Here is a 26,701-nt window from a genome sequence, read left to right on the forward strand (position 1 = left end):
GCGGGGGGGGGGGGAGAGTGGAGAGAAAGGAGCCGTGAGGAGAGACAGGGCAGAGATCAATTTAATCCAGAAATACAGTTTCTTTTGGATGGCAGTGAGGCAGCCTCCCTTGACTGCAAATAAACCTTGGTCTTTTTGCAACCGATCTGTGAAAATCTGCCTTTCTCGCCAAAGGGAGATCTGCTGCAGAACTACTGTCGCACGTTGTTATTTCTCTGTGTGTGCAGCATGCGGGAAATGTGACGTTCTCTGATAAATTCCTTGTAACTGTGTAGGCGAGGGGATCTAAAAATAAAGAGGGAATATCTATCATTAAGGTATCATTGCGCCATTCCTGCTATTTGAAGTCTAACATATTCCCTGAGCCTTCTGCTTTTTAAGCCTCCTTTCGGCATTTCGGGTGGGTATTTGCAGAAACTCACAGCAGTGGCTCCCAAGCCAGACCTCAGTGTGATTGTAAGGATGAGCTAGCTAATTATGGCAACATAAAAAAAGGAAAGCCAACCACTCTAGTGGGCTCCTTGCTTTTCTCAGGTCACTGATGGAGCTATGAATAGGAATTGTCTTAATAACTGCTGTGACCCTACCCCCACCCCAGTGGATTAGGTGATACTTCTTTTCCTCACATAAATATTGAGGTCCCAAAGATTATTTGAGCTATTTTTCACACATATCCCCTTCACCTTGAATTAGAAAAAGTACTGCAAATATATGTATATATCGAAGGAGAGAATAAAAACTGAAACTTAACCCAAGTGCACTGTGAGCATTGATAAGACAGAAATATTAAAGTGAAAATTACTCCTAAGGTTGATTATTGAATGAGTTCCCATATAGTCCAGCACTTAAATTTGAGTTTCTTTTTAAATACCCTTTGTAAATTGTGGGGAGGAGAATGGAGGAGGTTTACACACACACACACACATATGTATATGCATATGTACACACACGTACGTATCTATGTATGTGTGCATATGTATGTACCTATACCTATACTTATACATATACTTATACATATACATATTGCTTTTAAAAAAAAAAACCTCGTTGCTGTACTGTTAAGGCTGAGAGCGTGTATCTGTCCGTGGTACTGAAACTGGCTCTTCGAGGGATCCACATCACATGACTCTCCTCTTGGCTGGATCCAAAGCTCTAGAATCTATCAGATTTTCCAGCCGACTGGAAAGCCTAAGGCAAATTCTCCATTGAACGTGGCTCTGCGGAAGAAATGCTTTGGCTGGGAATATCACATCTGGATTCAGGAAGCTGAAGCAAAGCATTATATCCTGAATTGTAAATATTGGTCTAGGAGAAAAGAAAAGGAGAGAGAAAGAAAGGAGAGAGAGAGAGAGAGAGAGAGAGAGAGAGAGAGAGAGAGAGAGAGAGAGAGAGAGAGAGAGAGAGAGAGAGAGGCAGATGGTTAGGCTCCTGCTTGTCAGTTAGTGAGTGTTTCCCTAGGTCTTAGTCTGAGAAAATGTAAGAATCCTGGATCTTGTTGGCTTCTGAACACAATGCAGAAAGGAATACGGTTGAATGATGGCCATGTAACCTACCTGGGGCTGTTGGCAAAGAAAGATGGCACAAGAAGAGGTTATCTGAGCAAGAGAAGCTCAGATAACACAAAATGGCAAACGAAGTGGTTCGCTTTGCTGCAAAACCTTCTCTTCTACTTTGAGAATGACTCCAGTTCCAGACCCTCGGGATTGTACCTGTTGGAAGGCTGCGTGTGTGACCGGGCACCGTCTCCCAAGCCATCCCTCTCAGGAAAGGAATCGCTAGAGAAACAGGTAAAGGAACTCAGGGGTGCAAAGCAGGAGGGGGATGCGGAAAGAGTGGGGATGCGTACCTCTGTGAGGGACCTGAGGGGCTTGCAGGTCCCGAGCGCAGAGCGATTTCATACATGTACAAACACGCGCGTCTAATATTACAGGGGCAAAGGCTTCTTTACAGCGGGGAGGTGCGCCCAAAGCACTTTAACTTTAGCCCCCTTCCCCCAATCTGTTGGCTGAAGAAGGAAAGAATCTTCCACCTTCACCCTACTCCTTCACTTCCTCCCCTCACCCTGCAGCCAAAGAGAAGACAGGTGTTGACTTCTCCACTGGTTGGGGAGGGAAAGAAGTGACACAGAGAGAGACTGCAGGGGACCTCCTCTCCTAATTTCTGGGAGAGAGGGAAACATTTCTATTCTGACTTTTCTTCTCAGACCCTTAAAACCGGTGCTTGAGGGGTTAGAAGTGATTTGAAGGATAGGAGAAGAGGAAGAGCAAAGAAGAAACCCCCTCCTCCCCCGGAGCGCCTGAGAGCGGAAGCTGGAGATGCCGAATCTGGACTGTGCCTCTTGCGCAGAGGACTGAGCCTAGAATAGTGCTATTCCTCTCGCCTCCACTCTCCCACCCGCACCCCACACTGATACCGCAGCCCCGGTGCTGCCGGGTCAGCGGGGTTCCCTGGCTCTCCCAAGCACAGACCACGATGGAGGGAAGTGAGGGAGAGGGGAGGTGGACTGGGAGACAGATTTGGTTTTGGTTTGGTTTGGTTTGGGGGGGGGGAAGGTTATAGCCCATAACGAGCGGGGCTGGGAGGGGGGGGAGTGCTGGGGAACAGCCTGATCGCGACGTGGGACTCCGCGCATCCTGAGTGTTACCATGAAGGGAGCTTTCCCGCCCCGCAGTGAGCTAGGCAGAAACAAGACTGGACTACGATAAGAGTCCCAGGCAAGGGATAGGTCAGGGAGGGCCGTTGCCCAGAGGCGAGCTCCTAAGGCACTAACGCAGCTCACTAAGGCTAAACCGCTGAAGCGAAGTATGCAAGGTGTTTGAGGGTCAGTCCTTTAGGTCCAGGGAAGTTGAGGTGAGCAGTGGACAGTAGCTATCCCCCACCCCCACCTCTGTCCTCTGTCTCTCTTCCTACTGAGACATCAGCGGGCTTTAATTAGTCAGCTCCTTGCTACCCGACAGTGCCCTCAGATGGACACCGCGCCAAAGAGGCTGTGCTGCAGCGGAACCTGCCCGCCGCGGGCACAAACCCCTCCTCCTGCTACCGCTACCGATGCCGCCGCTGCTGCCCTCGCCTTCCCTGAGCTGCATGGTTAATGGGCACAACCAGGGCGGGGGATTGGGTGCGAGCGCTCCAGAGGAGAGCGCCAGGCCAAGGGGAAAGACTTGAACCCTAAACACAAACACACACACACGCACACACGTACACACGCACGCACTCCCCTTTCCCTTCCCCTTCCCCTTCTGTTTTCCCTAGCCACCTCAATTACTCGTCCTCTGTCTTCAGCCCTTTATTTGCTTGTAACTTCCCCAAGCTTCAGCTATGGGGGTTGGGCTGGGTTCCACACAACTGACTGAGAGCACCCGTGCCCTGAAAAACACATCTTGGCTGATGATGACTGCTCCTTTCATGTCTCAGATTCACTGGACCTTACCTAACTCTTCGTCATCTGCGTTCTTTCCCCACCTCCGCCTCTGGTTCGTTGACAGGTTATATGAGAATCACTTCTGAGTGTCTAGTTTCCTTAGGACCCCACGCGTTTTTTTCCTGAGCCCTCCCCGCTTGGGTATGTCAGCTGGCTATAATTAATCCCGATTCCAACTTTGAGATAGGGTTGAAGTGAATATTATGAGGTGGGGGAGAGTTTGTCACTTTTACTTCGTGGTGCTATATGGATCTCTAAAACTATTGATGTTAATATTAAATGGTGGGAGGGAAAATGCCAATTAATATTTTTACCCACTCAGTGTACTATAAAAAAATCTCCTCCAAAATACACCAGTCCATTGTGTGAATTGATTTGCCTCAGAATTAGAAACTGGAAGGACCTTAAAGCTGATAGCTTATTCTGCCCCTTTTCACAAGATGAGGCCGTAGCATGGCTTAATTGGAAATAGCAGTGGAGTTGCCCTCGGTACCAGGGTTAGATCTAGACTTGTCACTACATGTGTGGGCTTGGCCAAGTCACCGAACGCTCTGAGTTGCTTCTAAAAAGTGAGAGAGTTGTACGAAAAGGTCCCTTCCGGCTCTAAATCTTCATTCTTCTGAATTTATCAACTGAGGCCCAGAAAAGTGAAGAGATTTGGCCCGTGGCATTTTGTTAGAAACAGCAGTGGATTAGCCCTTAGCTGTCCTCTGCTCCAGTCCAGTTTTCTTTCCACAAAACTCCACCGATTTGAGCTTAAAAATGAGGTGATGCCAAAAAAAAGTCCATTCCAAAAGCTTGGTGGTGCTTGTCTAGTATAACGAAGTATCAGGCTGCCCAGATTTTGCTCATTTGATAAGGCTGTGGAAGAAACTGAAAACTGGTAAGGTCTTAAGAGACAGCTTTAAAAGAGCACTAAATTTGGAGCTAGGGAAGCTGAGTTCAAATCCCTAATCTGCCATTGTGTGACAATGCTTTTGTGCCTCAGTTTCCTCATCAGTAAAATGTTATTGTATGATCTCTAAGGTTCTTTCCAGTTCCAGGTGCTATGATATTATGATCCTAGCCATTGCATATACTTGGATTGAAGTGATAAGATACACCTTATTTTCCTTGTTGAAGCACAGCATAGTGTTTTGGAAGGCATAGTAGGGCAAGGCAGGGATGAAACCACAACTGGGCACTTGTGGAATTATCTGCTGACTGGTGGATTGGTCTAGAGATATGGATTCACCCCAAATATCCCAGAGCCTTGTCCTAAAACACCAGGCACTTCTGATTAACCCAACACAGATGCGGGGGGAGGGGAGGGTGCATGCAGATTGGTTCAAACTGAGCTAAAAACATGATGGTCAAAGACTTCAGAGAACTGAAGACCTGAAACTTATTTCCTAACTCAGTCCTTTTCCCTGAAAATAAGGCTACGTTAGTCCTTGCCCCTCAACCCCTATTGCTTACTAGACACTACTCATTTGACTAATAGATTCAAATTTGGTTTTTAAACCTTTATTTTAATGACAGCCATATAACCTACCTGGGTCTGTTAGCAAAGGAAAATGTTACAAGAAAAGGCCATCTGAACAAGAGGAGTTCAGACAACACAAAATGGAAAACTGGAGTGGTTTGCTTTGCTGCAAAACATGTTCTACTCTGAAAATGACCTTACTCTTTTAATCATATGACTACTGTTAAAATAACCAAACCAGATTGACTATTTGCAAACCAATTCCATTCAACAAACATTTATTAAGCACTTACTATGTGTAAGGCCTATGTCAGAGATGCAAAGACAAAGCTCCTGCCCTCAAGGAGCTTATATTCCACTGCAATCATCTCTTACATGATAAATTCACAAACAGTTAATGAAGGTGATGCTTACTCCAGGATATTTAGGTCTGGAGTTCCTCTCAATAGGGATTATCCTCTTTGAAGGTCTGAAATGTAACACGGTAACAACCATGGCCTTTCAACAGATTAATAAACAGCACTAGTAAAATAAAAATATAAACCCAAATTGCCATAGAATTCTGAACAAAAAGAGATTAACCATAATGTGACAAAAATCAGCTCAGATGAACACCAAGGGCAGCCTTAAAAGGGAAAAAGTCACAATGGAAGGAGGGATAGGCAGGCCCACCCTTTTACCTTGGTGATTATTTATTATATGAGCCTCAGGTTTCTCAGTACCAATTAGCAATGCTGCTTTCCCCATCCCCCAGCCCAATCCACACTGTCTGCCTTTTTCTGTCTTTGTCACTGGGCCCTTGTCCCAAAGCATGGGACCCAAGGTAATCTCTGCATAGAGTATTCCCTACGGACAGTTCTGCTATTAATGTTGAACTCTCTTTAATGTATTAAACAATAATTCTGAGACCCCAAAGGGAAAGTTAATTATTCAGTGAAATGAATAACTCAAGCCAGGCAACTGGCATGGAATACTGATTTTATTGGTTTCACTCTTTATGTGCCTCTGAGGAGGGTATAGGCCAATGTATAAGAAAATGTGTGGCCTGGAAAATTTGAGACACTCATTTGTATGCCTGTATTAGATGTAATCATATCTTTGAAATATATTTTTGTGTGAAATGCTTAATTTTACTCATGTGCAGCTACTTCATCTTGTTTCTGTATTTCTTCCTAAAAAAATATTCACTCGTACCCCTTCCTAATCAGCCTACAACATGACATGTTGTAACCTGAAGAGTAGATACCAAGTAAATATGCCACAAATTGACCTTTAACACTTCAATTCCTGCCACCGCATTTGTGACTACGCACCTTAGTCTTTAACAATTTATTTCCAGATAGTACATAGAATTTGCTATCTCAACCTCAAAAATATGAAAGTGATAAAGAGGAGAAAATAATTAATATAGAGTCCTATATCCATTGGAGCAAGTTGACCTCATTCTACATAAGAGATTAATGAAAAGTTACATATAAATCAGTCTTTTATAAATTGAATAATATTTTAAATATACATCAGGAACTTACTATTGGAAGGAATCTTGTAGTGAGACCTTTTGTAAAGTAAAGAATCCGTCTGATAAGTGACTCATTCTTGGAGGCAGTAGTGATGGAACCTATACAATTGCAATAACAAAAGATCTGATTTAACCTACTATGTACTTTTATGTAGTATTTTCTAGCTGTCAAAGGAAGTGTGTGTGTGTGTGTGTGTGTGTGTGTGTGTGTGTGTTGAATGGAAAATGCCTATCTATAGTCAAAGGAATTCAAGTTATGCTAAATATGTTGTTGTTGCTCAGTCATATCTGACTCTTCACGACCCCATTTGGGGTTTTCTTTGCAAAGATGCTGTAGCAGCTTGCCATCTCCTTCTCTGGTTCATTTTACAGATAAGGAAACTGAGGTAAATAGGGTTAAGTGACTTGCCCAAGGTCACACAGTTAATAAGTGTCTGAGGCCAGATTTGAACTCAAGATGAGTTTTTCTGACTCCAGGCCCAGCACACTATCCACTGTGTCATTTAGCTGTCCCTTGCTAAATATAAGTGTCTTCAACTATGAATAAGGAGGCAATAGAGACCTTTGAAATTTTAATTCCAGCCAACAATACTAACTTAACCTTGCAAGGAGGAAGTATAATATCACCAAATTTTTATCATTTTTGCAGCATATGTTCCTGCCTCCACTCACTTTCTGATCTGATCCAGCCTTCATGTTACTGCTGAAACAATTTTTCTCATGTATAGGTCTGGTCATGTCACCCAGAGGGTGCTCAAAAAACTTCAATAGCTCCCTATTACTTACCAAGTAATATTCAAATTCTTTTTCTTAGCATTCTAAGCCCTACCTTTCTAGATTCGTTTCATATTGCTGCCATCCAGGTTATCAATGCTTCATTCAAACTAAACTACTCTCTACTTTCTGACCATATGCTACACTCTCCCACTTCCATACCTTTACTCATGCTATTTCCCTTGGAGTTCCTGCCATCCTTTATTTGCCCACTGAATTCTTACTCATCTTTTAAAGACAAACTCAAATGTCACCACCTCCATGAAACCTTCTGTGATCCCCTAGTCAGTAATGACTTTCTCTCTTGGATCTCATATAGCACTTTGTTTTACAACTCTCGAAGAAACTTGTCATATGATATTGAGTATTAAGTTATTTTGTGTTTGTGTTTTATTCATTTCCCAGGCTGTAAGCTACATGAGGACAAATATAACTAACATGTAAACTTTGAATCAATCCCAGCACTCATCACAGTGCTCTGTAGACAGTAGCACTTTTTAAAATGAATGAATGTATATTATTTCCTCCCTAGATTAATTAAGGAGGAGAGAAATTAACAGTAGATGAAATGATGAAGAAGTTGTTCCTTTTAAGTGTATCCTTTATTTCTGGAAGATCGAGAGCTTGTATATTTTGAATACCAAGAATCTTAGGGATAAGAGCAACCTATAGTGTGTCCTACCTTCTGTCTGATACTGTTTCTCCCCCGGTCTATGGGAGTTTTGAGCTCCTGCCTAAATTAAGCTTCCCCTCCTCTCTTTCATGTAAATAGCCAAGAACAGAATTTAGCCCACTGATGTTAATTAAGTAGCATTTGAGATGCAGAGACAAAAGATACTCTAAGTACGTGACCAATGTCAAAATGTTTTCATGAAGCTTTTTGTTGGAGTCAACTAGCTACGATCACAGAATTTTTAGAGTTAAAAGAGGTGTTAAAAATGACCAAGCCCACCTGCTAACTTTACAGATGAGGAGACTGAGACCAGTAAGGGTAAGGGACTCACATAGGGTGATAAATGTTAGTGCCAGAGCTGGGTCTGGAATTCGACTGTCCTGCCCAGAGCCATTCTAAGGTCAGGAAAACCATAACTTTTCCCCCAGGACGCTGAGAGCAGCTGAAGGCTTTTAGCAGTCGAGAAACAACAGAGTTTAACATTTAGCAAAAATAGTTAATATATAGGAAGCACATAAGTTCTATGAGCTTCTGCCTTCCCCTGCCCTGATCCCACCCCTCTGCCTAGAAGCAGCCTTGCACTGGTGTCCTAAGGTCTCTATTTGTCCCACCATGAAGTAGTTTCCACCCACCCCCAAATGAAGGGACATTTTGTGCTACTTACTTCTAGTTTGCAGTATTTGTTATAAGTGGAAAAACTCAATATAGCTCGGCTCTCCTAGAAGAGAAAGGAGACTTTGCAGTGAAATGGGGAAAGCATTGTCTTAGCTTTGTGACCCTGGGCAAGTCAATTAACCCAGTTTGCCTTAGTTTTCTTATTTGTAAAATGAGCTGGAGGCAGAACTGGCAAACTACACCAACCAGTATCTTTGCTGAGAAAACGGCAAAAATGGGGTCATGAATCATTGAACATGACTGCAAAACAACTGAACAACAACGAAAGCAGTGAGAGACTCTGGATGGAGTCCTGCTCTGTCATTTATTTACTATGTATTTATTATTTACTTGGGCACATAGCTTCTCTCTTCTAAACTTCAGTTTCCTCTTCTCTAAAATGGGAGGAGGTAGAGAATGAGGAAAAAAAAGTTCTAAATAAATTTGGTTGATGAAGTTAATGTGAAAACAATGGCATTTTTAAGGTGCTTGCATAAACTTGATCCCTAGTTTATTCAGTTCTTGGTATTATTTGGGGGACACAGTGTACCACTGGTTAACAAGATCTCACCACAATTAGAAACCCAGGTTAAAACTCAATTTCAAAGGTTCAATCTCCAAAATCAATAGAAATAAAAGTTGAAACATTAGATCTTAGGTAAGTTACATGTCACAGAGACTGAGTTTATACACAACAGCTGGATAAACTGACTTTTGACAGAATCGTTCTTCTGTAGCCGTATCAACTCATTTCTTCAGAACTGATGCTATGATCATTCAATTGCTTGGAACTAAAAAACAGTGTTCTTCCATTCTATTTGGTACACATTAATAGTCAGGACATTCACAGACTCCCAGTTTATATTGACACTATTGCCATCAAACTGATGATATTTTCCTCCAATAATGTTGTCTGCCTTAAGGATTATTAGAATATCAAAATTGAATTACGTTTTGAAAAGTAAAAATTGTTCCCAAGGCCAAATAGGACTTTAACACATTTTTAATGTTCTATGAGTTCTCTAAAGAAAACATTAAATCAGCAAATAGTTATTGAGTACCTAAAATTCACAAGGTATGTCAAATGAATGAATGAATTAACAAAAAAATTATTAAGGATTATTATGTTCTAAGCACTGTGCTAAACACTAGGGTTGGAAATACAAAATTAAAGACTCCCTATGCTAGTTGCTGGATATGGAACAACAAAAATGTAATAGTCCCTATGCTCACGGAGCTTATATTCAATGGGTACCCAGCTAAGTAACTACAAAGTGAACTTGAGGAAGGACAACATTAATAGCTGAGGAAGTCAGGGAAGGCTCTATAGAGGAGACAGCACCAGAAAGTCCTTGATGAAGTTAAGGATTATGAGAATATGAAATTAGTAAGTGCATTCTACACCTGAAAGGATGGTTTATGCAACTGAATGAAGTAGAAGTTGGGGGGATTGAAATGCCAAGATGGGGAGTAGCTAGTCCAGTTTGGCTGAAATGTAGAGCATATAGAGGGAAGAAATGTGAAATATAGCTGGAAAAATAGATCGGAGCCAGACCATGGCAGCCTTCCTTTAAATGTCAGGCTGGGTGGTTTGATTTTAGTTTAAGCAGGGATCCTTAACCTAGTATGTCTAAACTTTTTAAAAAAAATTGACAAGTGTATTTCAGTGTAGTTGGTTTCCTTTGTAATCCTATTCATTTTATTTTATGCATTTAAAAACACTATTCTGAGCAAAAGCTATAGGCTTCACCAGACTGCCAAAGGCATTCAGGACACACATACACACAAAGTTAAGAACTCCTGGTCTAAAACCAATAGGGAGTTATTGACAGGTATTTGAGCAAGTGACATGGCACAGACCTCAGCAGCTGAGTGAAAGATGAATCAGAAAGGAGAGAGAATGGAACCAAGAAGTAATGAAAGGATGGCAAAGAAGTGTCACTAAAGGACAGAAGTTACAATAGAGAAAATGTAAGATTGATGAAAAGAAAAACCTTCTGGTAATTGGTGTTATCTAAAAGTAGAACAGGCTGCCTTAGGAGATAGTTGGTTCCCCACCACTGGAAGAATTCAAACAAAGGTTGGATGACCACTTGTTAGATATCTTGTAGGTAGGATTCTTTACTTGAGTATGGGTTGGACCAGGTCACTCCTGATATGTCTTCCAATTCTTAAATTCTGTGATTGTTGTGATTATTGACAAGGTTTAAAAACTGATTAGATATGGAAAGGATTGAAGGATAGGTAAGAGATAAGGATGATGCTGAGGTTAGGAATCTCAGTGCCTTTAACAGCAATCATTTTTGTAGTACTTTAAAGTTTGCAAAGTGCTTTCCAAAGATTTCATCATTTAATCCTCACAGCAACCCCATGAGGCAGATGTATATTTTACAGTTAAGGAAACTGAGGTAGGCAAGGGTAAAGTGACTTGTCCACATGACTCAGGAGGAGAGAGTGAGGCTGGTCACTCTGCACAGCCTTTCCTCATTTAAATCCAATTCATTTGTAAGTCATGATAACCTCTTGCCTGATGTCATGGTCCTCTTTGAGAAAGAAGGACAAACAACAACTCTTTAACAAGTCCCCACAAGTATACTTCCCATGGATAATCAGCCAATAACCTCAACTGGCTTTTAGAAAAGAGTATTTACTAAGCAGAATAATTGCTACAAAACATTTCCCTCAAATAGGGGGAGACAGAGCACCATGTACATGTATACAGTCCCTTAGGAGATGGGTCTAAAACATAGTAAAATGATCATGAGATACCTGTGTAGAAATTGCAAAGGGTTCCTGGTTCTAGAAATCCTTTTCTTTCCTTTGTTGAGTTCTAATGAGGTTCCATAGCTCTCTCTGATAGACAATGAGTGTCTTTGTAGGGCCCATGGTCAGGATTTCTCTTTATCACAAGCAGTCATGATCCCTAAAATTGCTACCATCCCCGGGTAGCATCTTTCCATAGCCATCTATAGGCACTGCTCTGTCATTGGCCTTTACCTTTCTGGCAGCCACTCTTACTAGCTACAATGGACTTTACTATTGACTCCAGTGGCTAGTAGGAGTTCTGATGAGATATTAGGATCTCCTGAACTCTCACAATCACCAGGGACGGTGAGGATAGAAAGAAATACTCTCTCCTCTCCCTAAGAAATTCTCTCTCCCAACTTGATTACAGTCCATTTGCCACTAGATTGGCCTTCTATTGGATTTTGTGATTCTAAAGTTGCCTGCTATTTTATATATAGACCCAGGGCTATGTCTGATTCTTTCACCTAATAAAATATTTCCTTTATGGTGTCATCTGTCTTTATCCAATGACCAGAGCATTTTTTCCCTCTCAAATAGATTAAGAACTTGTTCACACTTACCTTATACTTTTGATTGACTGACTGAACTATATGGGACTTCTGTTGTTGTTCAGTCATTTTTCAGTTATATCTGACTCTTTACGACTCCATATGGGGTTTGCTTGGCAAAGATACTGGAGTGGTTTGCCATTTCTTCTCCAGCTCATTTTACAGATGATGAAATTGAGATAAGTAGGGTTAAGTGGCTTCTTTGGGGTAATATAGCTAGATTTGAATTCAGGAAGAGGAGTCTTCTTGACTCCAGGCCTAGCACTCTACCCACTGTGCCACCTAGTTACCCTATCTGGGTAACTGGAGTTAGATTAATTGAAATCAAAACCCTACATGAATTCTTACAATTGTATGATACTCTTCTGGAACTAGTTAAACTTTTAGTGCAAGCTCAGAAATTAGTAAATGCTATGAATCAAGGCTTAATTTATTATTTTGTTAATTGTCTAGACTAAGAAAGTGTTAGGAAAAATGTTAATGAAACAAATTAAACTTAAAAGTTTGTCCAGTGGAGAGTTGATTGTCAAACATTTACCAGAATACCCCTGGATATGAGCCAGAAATTGTAAAATTAGTAAGAAAGAGATCTTTTTAGTGACTTAGTTATGCTTCCATTCTGCCCTGCCCCTGTCATTCATTAGAGCTGGAAGGGACCCTCAGAACTCATCTAGGCCAACTCCTTCATTTTGTAGATGAGTAAAACAAGACCCAGAGAAAATAAATAATTTGCCCAAAGTTACACAACTCTTCACCATTAAGTTGACAACAGAAAAGCCAAGTCATTTATACTACCTAGCTAAATTTGAGCAGGTCACTTAATCTTTCTGAGATTTTGTTTCCTCAGTTACAGTGACATTTGAATCCAGATCCTTGTAGGCCATCTCTGGTGCTCTTTCTACTAATTGCCAAGCTAAATCCTTTTAATTATGAAGTACATTGGTTCCATAGCATCATATTCATGACATTAAAATTATGCACCCAGAAAATTAAGGGAAAATAAAATTATTGGCCAATTTGGTAGCTAAACAATATTGGTAATTCACCATGATTTCAATATGGGCACAGAAAAAAGCAAAAGTTTGAATGTCAGGCAATCACACTGGCCTGTTTTTTCCAGTCATATATCTGATTTGCACACACCAGCTGGGTCTGCCCAAGAACACATGTATATAACTATAACAATTGCGATAGCAAGCTTCTTCCAGTGCTTGTCTTATTTTTTTAAAAGCTGGTTTTCTAGTGGTTAGATTTATCTGGATTTAGCTAATGGTGGCAATGGAACCAAATTAAGGGGACTAATCTTCCCCTAACATAACCTTTCAGGAGAATCCTCCTGGGGCATTAAGTAGGCTTTCTATCATGTCATCTGGAGTACCGACAAACCAAGTGGAGAGGGAGTTACACTAAAGATGAAAAGACTTCAGTTTCATTGCCATAATGGCATTAGATTTTGATTTTAGTCCCAGCCCCACCATTTCCTAGCTGTAGAACCTTGGATCAGTCACCTAACTTCTCCAGGCATCATTCTCCCCATCTATAAATGGAAGGGATTGGAATAAATTATTGCTAAGAATTGCTCAAGATTTAACATTCAAGATTCTCTAATTTACTTCTAGTTTTGTCTCAAAATGCCTTGAGAAATTTGTATAACATTTCTGTGTCTGAATCTCCCCATTCGTCCAATGACTGCATATTTCCTCTAGCTATTTCAAGGAATAAATGTCAGGCTTAATGGTCTAACTTCTATAAAGTACTTGGAGATTATTAGGGAAAAAAAAGACATCAGGTTTTCTTGTAGACTCATTTATCTCCCACGCTCTCTGTTCCCAATTTACACATACACACATGAATCATAGAATTTCAGAGTTGTAGTATAGAATCATAAAATATCTGAGCTGGAAGGGACATTTAAAGATCACATAGTTCAACCTTGAGAGGATCAAAGGATCATCCACCTAAGCCTGAAAGGGACCTCTCTTGCTTTACAAATGAGGAAACAGATTCACATGGGGTGAAGGGTATTCTGCAAAGTCACATGGCAAGCAAGCAGCAGGGCCAAGACTAGAACCTAATTCTTCTGACTCCTAATATAATGCTTATTCCACTACAACAATATTTTATTAAATTTGCTTGATAAGCATTCAGTAAATGGTTGCTTTATAGCAGATGTTGTGCTAGGCAATGGGGGAGAATACAACAAAAATGAAATAGACTCTGCCCTCAAAGAGCTTACATTTCATTTAAGGAAAAACATCATGAACACAAACAAGTACGTATAGGTCCCAAATAGTGTGAATAATTAATCCTGTAACATGGCCAAGTGTATTTGAATTCTTCGATGTTATAATTATTGGAAATATAGTAATTGTCTATAGTATAGTAATGACACTAAAAGACTGCAGGTCTTGGAATGCTATATATCAAAGAGCAAAAGAGCTGGGGTTGCAGTCAAAAATAACTTACCCAGCAAAGTTAAGTATAATCCTGAACCAAAAAAAAAAATGGACATTCAATAAATTGACAGACTTTCAGGATTTTGTTGCAAAAAAGATCAGAATTTAATAGAAAATTTTCATATGAGATCCAGAAGAAATATATGGTAAACATCAAAGACCAGTTACAAGAGATTCAATAAGGACAAACTGTTTACTTTTTATAAGTGGAAATGCAAAGCATATGCTTAAGATTCTCATTATTTATAAAAAAAAAAAAGATTGGGGAACAACTGAGTGTGATGTGGTGATTCTAAAAGGCAAAATTGTGTAGGCAAAGGTAAAAAGAGCAATTATCCCATACAAATGAGGCATGAAGGGAAAAACTTGTACAGAGGAATCAGATGGGGGTGGAGGACTGGTAGTACTGGAACCTACTCTCATCAGATCTGGGTTAATGAAGAAACAACATATATATCTAGAAGGGATAAAAGTTCTTCTAAATTTATAAAGAAAGAAGAGTGTGAGTGTACAGGATAAGGGGGGGCGGTATAGAAGGGTGTGTAGGTTACGATTTAGAAGGGTAGGGGAAGAAGAAAAGGAAGCAACCCTGAGAGGAGTAAGTAGAACAAGGAAAAGGAGGGTAAGGGAAGAAGATAAGGGAGAGATTCTTTAAAAGAGTATGGAATAGGAAGGTAGGTGTTAGAAGTAAACTAGAGGAGGCATATGGTAAAAAGACAGGCTGAGAAGGATAATAATGAGGAAAAATAAAATGGAAGGAAATACACAAATAGTAATAATAGCTTTGAATGTGAATGGGATGAATTCACCATAAAACAGGAATGGATAGCAGAATAGATTGAAAATCAGAATCCAAACTAATTAATTAATTGACTGTTTTTTTAAAAAAAGAATATCAGAATCCAACAATATGCCGCTTACAAGAAACACGTTTAAAAATGAGAGCTACAGAGTTAAAATAAAATGCTAGAGTAGAACGCAGTATACCTCAGCCAAGGCAAAAAAAAAAAGCAGAGGTAGCAATAATGCTATTAGACAAAGTCAAAGCTAAAATACATTTGATTAAAAGAGATAAAAAGGCAAACTACATTATGATGAAAGATACTACAGATAATGAAGCAATATCAATACTAAACTTACATGCAACAAATAGCATCTAAATTTTTAAAAGAAAAGCTACATGAATTACAGGTGGAAATAGATAGTGGTACTATAATAATGGGGGACTTTAATCTTCCCCTCTCAGAACTAGACAAATCTAATCCAAAAATAAATAAGAAAGAAATTAAAGATGTGAATAGAATTTTAGATAAGCCAAATATGATAGATATCTGGAGAGAATTAAATGGAAATAGAAAGGAATACACCTTTTTCTCAGTGATACATGGTGCCTTCACAAAGGTTGACCATATATTAGGACACAAAAATTTTATAGCTAAAACCAGGAAAGTAGACATAGTAAACACTTCCTTTACAGATCACAATGCAACAAAAATTGTATTTAATAAAGGACCATAGAAACAGAAAAAAACTAATTGGACACTACATAGCCTAATCTTAAAGAATGTATGGCTTAAAGAATAAATAATAGAAACAATCAGTAATTTCATTAAATAAAATAACAATAATGAAACAATATATCAAAACCTATGGGATACAGCAAAAGCAGTAATTAGAGGAAATGTATATCTCTAAATGCTTACATCAATAAAGATAAAAATAAAGAGCAGACCAATGAACTGGCTGTGCAATTTAAAAAACTAGAAAAAGAACAAATTTAAAATTCTTAATTAAATACTAAATTGGAAATCCTCAAAATTAAAAGTGAAATTAATAAAATTGAGTGTAAGAAAACCATTGAATTAATAAATAAAACTAGGAGTTTGTATTGTTTTAAAAAATCAATAAAACAGATAAATCATTTATTAATACGACTTTTAAAAAAGAGAAAAGAAATTACTAGTATCAAAAATGAAAGAGATGAATATACCATTAAAGAATATGAAGTCAAAACAGTTATTTTGCCCAATTTTATACCAATAAATTTAACAACTTAAGTGAAATGGAAGAATATTTACAAAAATACAAACTCCTCAGATTGGCAGAAGAAGAAATGGAATATCTAAACAGACCTATTTTACAAAAAGAAATCAGACAGGCCATAAGTGAGCTTCCTAAGAAAAAACTACCAGGACCAGATAAATTTACAGGTGAATTTTATAAAACACATAAAGACCAACTAATTCCAATATTAAATAAATTATTCAAAATAATAGGCAAAGAAAGGGTCCTGTTACTAAACAAATATGATACTGATACCTAAACCAGGAAAAATAAAAACAGAAAAAGAAAATTATAGACCAATTTCATTAATGAATATGGATGTAAAAATCTTAAATAAAATACTATCTAAAAGATTGCAACAATATACTGCAAATACTATATGTTATGACCAATTGGTATTCATACCAGGAATGCGGGGATGGTTTAACATAAGGATAACCATTAACATAATTGATCATATCAAGAATAAAAATAACAAAAATCATATGATGACATCAATAGATGCAGAAAATGCATTTGATAAAGTACAACACTCATTTCTATAAAAAAAAAAACACTTGAAAGTATAGGCATAAATGGACTTTTCCTTAAATTGATAAAAAGCATTTACCTAAAACCATTAGCAAGTATTATTTGTAATGGGAATAATCTAGAAGCCTTCCAAGTAAGATCAGGTGTGAAACAAGGATGCCTACTCTCACCAATATTATTCAATGTTGTATTGGAAATCCTAGCAATAGCAATAAGAGAAGAAAAAGAAATAGAAGGAATCAGAATAGAAAATGAGGCAATAAAACTATCTCTTTTTGCAGATGATATAATGATATATTGGAAAATCCTAAAGACTCAACTAAAAGTTAGTTGAAATAATTAATAATTTTAGCAAAGTAGCAGGATATAAAGTAAACCCACATAAATCAACACATTACCACATATTACTATATATTACCAACAGGATCCTGCAGGAAGAGATAGCTAGAGATACCCCATTTTAAATGGCTAGAGACAGTATAAAATACCTCGGAATACACCTACCAAAACACATCCAGGTTCTGTATGAACAAAACTATTTAAAAAAAAAACTTTGTACACAAATAAAATCAGATTTAAATAAATGAAGAAATGTTAATTATTCATGGATAGGCAGGGCCAATATAATAAAATGACAATTTTACAAAAATTAATCTATATATTTAATGCCATCTCAATTAAATTGCCAAAATTTATTTTATGGAGCTAGAAAAAATAATGACAAAATTCATTAAGAAGAACAAAAGATCAAGAATATAAAAGGAACTAATGGAAAAATGTAAAAGAAGGAGGTTTAGCTGTATCAGATCATAAACTATAAGGCAGTAATTATCAAAACCATCTGGTACTGGCTAAGAAATAGAAAGGTAGATCAGTGGAATAGGGTAGACATACAATCTACAGCAGTAAAAAATATAGTTACCCAGTGCTTGACAAGTGTAAAGACTTAAGTTTGGGGATAAGCATTCATTACTTGGTAAAAATTGTTGGGAAAAATGAAAAGGAGTCTGGTGGAAAGTGGGCATAGACCAATATTATACACCATTTACCAAGATAAGGTCAAGTGGATACAAGATCTAGCTATAAAGGGAGATATTTTTTAAAAATTTGAAAAACATGTAACATGTAACCTATCCAAACTATGGGTAAGCAAACAATTTATGAAGAAACAAGAGATAGTGTTGTGAGATACAAAATGCATAATATTGATGACATTAAATCAAAAGGATTTTGTACAAATAAAATAAATGAAGCCAAGATCAGAAGGAAAGCAAAAAACTAAAGAGGGAAATTTTATAGACAGTTTCCTTAGATGAAGATCTCATCTCAAATATATAAAGAACTTTGTCAAATCTATGAGAGTGTGAGTTATTCCCCAATTGCTAGATGGTCAAAGGATATAAACAGGCAGTTTTCCCATGAAGAAATCAAAACAATTTATAGTAATATTAAAATGCTCTAAATCATTATTGATTAGAGAAATGCAAATTAAAACAACCTTGAGACATCATTTTACGCTTACTAGAATGGCTTAAGTGATAGAATGGGAAAGTGACAAATGTTGGAGGGGATATGGAAAAGTGGGATCTTAATTCATTGTTAGTGGATCTATGAACAGAGAGATTTAGAATTATTCCCAAAGAGTTATTAAATTGCCTATACCCTTTAACTCAGCAATACCACTATTAGGTCTGTTTCCCAAGATGATTAGGGGAAATGGAAAAGAACCTACATTAAAACATTTACAGCAGCTCTCTCTGTAGTGGCAAAGAAATGGAAATTGCGGGGATGTCCATCAATTGGGGAATGGTTAAATAAATTGTGATATATGTTCATGATGAACTATTACTCTGCTATAAAAAAAAATGACGAGCTCAATGATTTTAGAAAAGCCCAGAGAGACCTCCATGAAATAATGAAGAATGAAATGAGCAGAACCAAGAGAACATTATATACAGTAACAGTAGCATTGTTTTAAGAACAACTTTGAGCAACCAAGTCATTCTGACTATTACAAATACCCAAATTAACCTCAAAGATCCTATGAAGAAAGACATTGTTTGAATCCAAAAAGGAATATTGCTGTGGTGTAGGAAATGATAATCTGGTTGACTTAGAAAAATATGGAAAGGCTTGGACTTATGAAGGAAGGTGTTATCCATCTTCAGAGAAACAGACTAATAGGAGGAAATATGAATAGTATGGTCTTACATATATGCGTATGAGTGTATATGTGTATACATGTGTCTGTTTATAGATAGCTATGTATATGTATGTGTGTGTATATACACATATGTGTATATATATACATATATATATATCTCCACACTTAATTATAGCCTTTTTAGAGTAGGGGGTGAAGGAGGGGAAAAAAATAAAGTAAAAAGTGCACAGCAGAGAACAAAAGAAAACCAACAAGGAAGCAAAGAAAAGCTGGGCAGCTTTGAAAATAATGTATAGTATTTATTATATAGGTTTTCATGAAATGGAAACTTATTGTTTTTATATTGTATCCTCTCTTATGGTCTTCTGCATATGTAGCAATGCTTTTTATCTTCTCATTTTGTATTTAAGTATAAAATTTAAAAATTTACCAAAAAAAGCATTTGGTTCCAACTCAGTGGAAATATACAGTGCAAACTGGAAATATTTGGACGTTATTTGGCCACTTCTTGGGATTTATTATTCACACTGATTGGTACCTAGCTGTGCTGTAAATAAATAGATATACGAATAGATATAGATATATATGAACTAAATACTATTATTCACAAAAGCTTACATATGCAGTGAGAAATAGCTCATTGAATAGTATTTAAAATATCTAAGTTGAAATGATATGGAAATTTTTTAACAGAGAAATTAACCCTTTTTTAGGAGTAATTTGGTACAATAGAAGCAATGTCAGATTTCGAGTCAAAGGATCTGGGTTCAAATTCTGGTTCTGCTATTTATTATCTATTTGATCTTGGATATATCATTTTGCTTCCCCAAGCCTCAGTTCTTTTCATCTGTAAAATGAGGGAATTATACTAGATGATCTCTAAGATCCTTATGGTTCTAATTATATGACAATTTTTAGAGGAAATGTAAAGACCAGTTCCCTGACTTCAATGAATTTAAAATCTAGTTTGGGATGTACAGTATTTATTGAATGATTTTAATGCTTACAAGGCCAAATATAAATGAATCCAAATAGTATAGGCTAAATAAAAGTACCCAAGGGTGCAGGAAATGAAAAAGATAATTATAAAGATGAAAGATTTCTCAAGAAAGATATCCTGAAGGAAGTGAGTATTGATTAAGATTTTGAGGGTGGGAAGGAAATGAGCACTGGTGACTTTTAAGTCTACCTCCAGGTCAGAGTTCAAGAACAAGGAGGTCTTGCTATATGTTTTCATCCCGTTTACTCTTCCTTCTATCCACCTTCTTCCATTAACAAGTCAGGAACGTCTGGCCATAGACAGTGCCAAAGATGTAATACCATGCAATCACAGCAGCCACAACTTTCCTCTCTGGCCATAGCTGCTAAAAAATAGTAGGGAGATTCAGTTCTGAACAGGACACGTTACTGTGGGGAAAATATTGTATCTAGAATCAGAGGTTCAGTCACTTTTTTAGTTGCATACAACTCTTCATGAACCCATTTGGGGTGTTATTGGCAAAGATGGCATGGTTTGCCATTTCCTTCTCCAGCTCATTTTACAGGTGAGGAAACTGAGGCAAACAGAGTTAAGTGACTTATCCAAGGTCACATAGTAAGTGTCTGAGGTCAGATTTGAACTCAGAAAGATGAGTCTTTCTGATTGGGCCTGGCACTCTATCCACTGCACCACCTAGCTGCCCTACAGTCAAAGTAACTGGATTCACTCTTCTACTCATTTTGTGAGACCTTGGCCAAATCACTTAAGTTCTTTAGGCCTCAGTTTCTTCACCTGTAAAATGAGAGGGTTGGATTAAATTGAACTCTAAGGCCCATTCTAGCTCTAAATCTATTACCTTTTGAAACTATTGGAAATCCGTGATTAAATGCCAACAAAATACAAAGATAAATAACAATAACTGGTATTTATTTATACAGTGCTTTCAAATTTGCAAAGCATTTTATCTATGTTATTTCCTTTGAGACTCATGATTCCTTGAGATATTATTATCCCCATTTTATAAAGGGAGAAACTGAGGCTCAATGAGGTTTAGTGACTTGCCCATGGTCATAGTTAATATATATCAGAGTCAGGATATGAATTCAGTCAGATCTTCCTAACAGAAAGTCCAGCAACCTATGTACTAGTTACACTATACATAGACAATAAATGTAAAAGATCAGATGCCTTTTCACATGGACTGAGGTGAAAGGAAGGTGTCCAAATGCCAGTGGATTCATGAAAACCCTGCTGGTTAGAGGCTAAGGGCTGCTGGGATTGAGCCCTTTATCTCAACCTGCAAAGTGAGCGAGAAGATGTTCTTCCAGAGAAGAGAGACCAAGAAAGAGAGGAAGAAGACAATACAGGACAGACAATCTGAAAGGCTTTCTACAGCAGAAGTTCTTAGCCCTCCCTGAATTTGCTCTATGTACTTATTTATTTGTTTACTTATTTATTTTATGTTTGTTTTTGCATATTATTATATTTATAAAATATATTTAAATACATTATTAATACCATTAATAATTAATGGCATGGTTTTTATAAATATGTATATCAAATACAATTATCTGTATATATTAAGTAACCATATTTCAATATAATTTGTTTCATTTATGATTTTACATATTTTGTTTTATGCTTTTAAAAACATGATTCTGTCCATTGGCTTTATTAGATTTCCAAAGGGGTCCATGACACAAACAAGGTTAAGAAAGTCAGGCCTAACTCTCATCATCACAATTACTAACCACAGTTCTGGAGGATTCATGATGAAACAGGCTACCCACCTCCAGATATGGAAGTGGTGGACTCAGAGTGCAGAATGAGTCATAATTTTTTTTCTGGATATGGCCAATGCTGAATTTTGTTTTGCTTGAATTTGGCTCTATGTGTTTGTAACAGGAGTTTGGTTTTTATTGCTTTCCAGTTGTGGGAGGAAGTGGGAGAAAAGGTGGATCTTTATTTGAAAAAAACAAGTTCTTAATTTTTATTTTTTTATTTAATTAAAATATTTATTTATATTTTAATTTGAAAAAAAATTTAACCCTCTGTCCTAGAGGGTTAGTAAGAGTAGGATAAAGTCAAGTTTGGGGGTGGGGGAAAAGGGAGAAAGAGTGAGGGGAGGGGCAGCTAGGTGGCACAGTGGATGGAGCACCAGCCCTGAAGTCAGGAGGACCTGAGTTCAAATCTGGCCTCAGACCAAACACTTGATACTTACTAGCTGTGTGATCTTGGGCAAATCACTTAACCTCTATTGCCTAAAAAAAATAAATAAATAAAAGAGTGAGGGGAAAGTTTGGAAGAAGGGATATAGTTGTGCCAGGGGCTCAATAATCTTTAGTTCACCCCTGCCTCAGTTCAATCTGCTACAACAATGAGGACCAGATGCTGTAAATATGCTGCAAGAACCCTCTGGCCCTCCAGGACACTCCTGGATTCAAGAAGAGGTTGAAACACTTCCTAAATTTTGAAAAGTACAAGAAGTCCCTGGTTTCTGAGATTTATCATGAGTGAAGATTCCAAGACCACAAAATCCAAGAATGGTAAACCTGAAAGGCTCTTAGTGATCCCAGGATTTAGAGCTAAAAGAGACTTTAGAGATCCTCCAGTCCAGTCCACTTCATTTTACAGGTGAGGAAACTGAGGCCCAGAGAGGCAAGGTGACTTCTTGCCTAAGGTCACATAGCTAGTAAGTGGTAAAGCCCAAGGCCTCCTAACTCCCAGGGCAGGATTCTTTATATTACATTGTCATAAAACACCTCTCACAAGCATAGAAATATTCTTGATCTCAAGAGGACTCCCTAGGAAACAGGGGTGACCAGCTGAAGCAGATTCCCTTGCCCCAAAACAATTCACATTATTATAACTGAGGAGAAAAAATAAAAAAGAAGGGGATTCTCGATGGAGCTGCTAGTGATGGCACATGAAGCACACATTGAGAGAGATTATATTTAGATGCAGTCCTTGGCAGGCTTCACCTCAGGCACTTCATACTTCAAAAGTGATATTCAGTAAATCATCATTGAGAGTGTGTAATGTGAAGCACCTGAACCAGTGGAGTTTCCCTCAAATTAACAGGACAAAATACTCCAAAGCCAAGAACACAATGGTGATGTGGAAGTTAGTTTGGCATGGCACACAATGATCATTAGTGTCCAGCTCCTTCCAGATGCCATCCTCAACACTAGGGATGGAGCTACAGGACGCCCCCCCTCCCCCAAGGTTAGCCAAGCAGTGTCCCAATCTCAATCCCCCTTCCTTTCTGATCCTGTCATGGCTCATATTCTTTTATTCAACAATCATTTATTAAGCAATATGACCCAGCAAGACCTCTTCTGGCTTTGGAACTAGGAAGACCTGAGTTCAAGTCTCAATTCTGACACATACTGACTGTGTGACCCAAGGCAAGTGGCAATTCTCTGAGACTATAAATTGCAGAGAAGGTATCAATCTGCATTGGTAAAGTGAGTTCTCTCATCCAGGAGTTCCCTATACCAATGAAATCACAGATCCTGTCCTTATCTCTTGCACCCACTGTGTACAAAGCACACTGCCAAACACTGGAGAGATACTAATATGGTGGTGGTAGTGACTTTCAATGACACAAAATGTAAGCAAATAACAGCAAGATATCAATTTGTCATAGGATCTTGTCTATTACAACTCAATTAAGAAGATTATGAGGACAACTAGATGACGCAGTGGATAGTGTACCTGGCCTGAAGTCATTAAGATTCCTCTTCCTGAGTTCAAATCCAGACTCAGACACTTACTAGCTATGTGACCCTGGGCAAGTCACTTAACTCTATTTGCCTCAAGTTTTCTCATCTGTAAAATTAGCTGGAGAAGGAAATGGCAAACCAGTATCTTTGCCAAGAAAACCCCAAATAAGAACACAAAGAGTCAAACGTGACTGAAACAACTAGACAAAAGAAGAGAAAAGAGGCAATGTGACATAGTAGTAGAAACCTGGCTTCAGAAAAATTGAAATATATGGGTTCAAGTTCCTCCTCTGATAGAACTGGCTATTTGATTCTTAGGAAATCACTTAATCTCTTCATGCCCCCAGGCAACTCTTGAATAAGATAAATTTCAATGATGAAGATCTGCAATGGAAGATGTTCCCCTATTCCAATAGGGACTTCCAGGAAATCTCTGTTCTAATTAAATCAGTTCCAGTCCCCTTTCCCCAAAAAAGAAGATGATGAATAATTGTTGTAGAAACTGCCACACATCACTGCAAGTTCCAAAACTTCAGCAGCTACCAAATCCCTATCAGGATACTACAGGGGGCTAAAATTATATAGCAGAAGACTGCTTCTTTACACAAAGTAATAAAAACAAACCTACTACAAATATAGGCCTTAAAATAATCTTGAAAATTTAACAAAGATACTGGGGGAAAATCTTTGGGGCAAATTTCTTTAATAAAGGTCTCATTTCTAAGCTATGTAGGGAATTAAGTCAAGTTTATAAGAACTATTCCCCAGTTAGTAAATGGTCAAAAGATATCCAGGGGCAGGGAACCCATGGGCTTTGAGGCTACAGGTGGCCTTCTAGGTCCTCAAATATGGCCCTTTGACTGAATCCAAACTTCACAGAACAAATCCCCTTAATAAAAGGATTCATTCTGTAAAACTTGGACTCAGTCCAAGGCCACACCCAAGGACCTAGAAGGCCACCTGTGGCCTCAAGGTCATGGGTTCCCCACCCCTGGCAACAGTTTTCAGAAGAAGAAATCCAAGCTATTAATAGCCATACAAAAAAAATGATCCAAATCACTAATAATTTGAGAAATGCAAATTAAAACAACTCAGGTACTACTTCACACCTATCAGATTGGCTAAATTGACAAAAGGAAAATGTAAAATGCCCAAGGAGCCATAGGAAAACAAACATTTTAATGCACTACTGGTGGAGCTTTAAACTCATCCAACCATTCTGGAAAGCAATTTGGACTATGCCCCCCAAACTTTTAAGTTCTGTTTTTATTAAGACAAAATAAAATAGGAAAAGGGTCCATGCATACAAAAATACTTATTGTAGCTCTTTTTGTGGTAGTTAAAAAATGGAAACTGAAGAGGGTACCCATCAACTGGAGAATGGCTGCTGTGGGCTGCCTTTATTTTCTTGCCTCAGTTAAACTCTTGAAACCCAGGCTCCTTCTGGATATTACAAAAACTAATTTACTCCCATTGTGTGCCCTACCCAACCTTTCCTATTATTTTCCTCTCACAGGGTACAAGTGTAAGCTGTAGTGATGGGTCATAAGTGCATTTATGTTTACTACTAATTGAATGAGATTTCACAAGATTTCATCCCTACTATCTTTCTTCTTCTTAAGCCAGGGTTTGGTGGGTAAAGTGAAGAGGAACTGGAACATTAATGAGAAAGAACCAGGCTGTGTTGGCCTGCTGCCAGCTATGTCTTCTTCCTGTGACAGCTCAGAGCTTCATCTTATATACCTTGCCATAAAATGGGGATTTCTTTACTAATATGACAGTCTCTTTCTACTCTTGACCCATCCTGAAATCAAATAGGTATTTGGGCAGTTGACTATAATTTTTATTCCTTCATCGGGTAATTTTTAAGAACCTACTATATTCAATATACCATATTGATATCTAGGGGAAATGTAAGTAAATGAGAGTTTTGCCCTCATTCAAGGAGCTTACAAAATATCAGATGATAGAAGACATAAAAGATAGCTTTGATACAAATTAGAATATGATGTATAAGGAAAGGCAACAAATGTTGTCTAGAGTATAGAGGACCAGCCTTGCAGTCTGGTAGAACTAGATTCAAATTCTGTCTTTGATACACGTGACCATACTGTAGCTGTTTGTCCTTTATTCTCAAAGAGGACCTTGATGTCAGGAAGTTGATGCAATGACTGGCAAGTGAATTGGATTCAAGTGAGGGAAGGCTATGCAAAGTCACCAGCCCCACTGTCTCCTCGGGTGCCATCTGGGTTCAGTGGTAAGATATAGATCAGGATGACTAGAGATGGCCCAGCTCTTATGACCATAGACTTCTTCCAAACTTTAGCCTCTTCCCAACATTACCATTACCTCCCATTACCCAATCACCCAGGCTTACAATCTTCTCACTCATGCACCACATATCCAATCCCTTGCCAAATCTTGTCCTTTCTACCTTCACATCTCTCCTATATACCCCCTTCCTCCACTCACATAGCCACTACCCTAGAACAAATATGTACTCATCACCTTTCTTCTTGCTGATTTCCATAACCTCCTAGTTGGTTTCTCTGACTTTAGTATCTCCCTACTCAAACTCATCCTCCTCCACTCATCTGACACTAATTTTCTTAAAGCATAAAACTCACTATGTCATTCCTCTATTCAATATATTTCAGTGGTTCTGTATTACATCCAGGATTAAACACAAAATCTTCTATTGGGCATTTAAAGTTCTTCAAAATTTGGCCCCTTCTCACCTTTCTGGTTTTTTTTAACACTTTACTCCCCTACATGCACTCAATGATCTCACTAAAAACTGAGTTCACAGCAAGTAGGGAACATTTTATATGGGGTGCCTGGCACAAAGTAGGTGCTTAATAAATACTTGGTGATTGATTGATTGATCCAGGTACACTGATCTACTAGCTGTTTTACACAC

General features: G+C 38.2%; 1 protein-coding gene across 1 annotated transcript in view; it reads left to right on the forward strand.

The window, feature by feature from the left end:
• Positions 1-1,511: 1,511 nt before the first annotated feature.
• RASGRF1 (Ras protein specific guanine nucleotide releasing factor 1) overlaps positions 1,512-26,701 on the forward strand; it is a 206,792-nt gene continuing 181,602 nt past the window's right edge. The window contains exon 1 of the mRNA XM_020965608.2: positions 1,512-1,787. Coding sequence (XP_020821267.1) covers positions 1,512-1,787 — 276 coding nt within the window. The remainder of the gene's footprint in view (positions 1,788-26,701) is intronic.

Source organism: Phascolarctos cinereus, unplaced genomic scaffold (genome assembly GCF_003287225.1).
Source record: "Phascolarctos cinereus isolate Bilbo 61053 unplaced genomic scaffold, phaCin_HiC Scaffold_3;HRSCAF=262, whole genome shotgun sequence".
In the NCBI taxonomy this organism is placed as follows: domain Eukaryota; kingdom Metazoa; phylum Chordata; class Mammalia; order Diprotodontia; family Phascolarctidae; genus Phascolarctos; species Phascolarctos cinereus.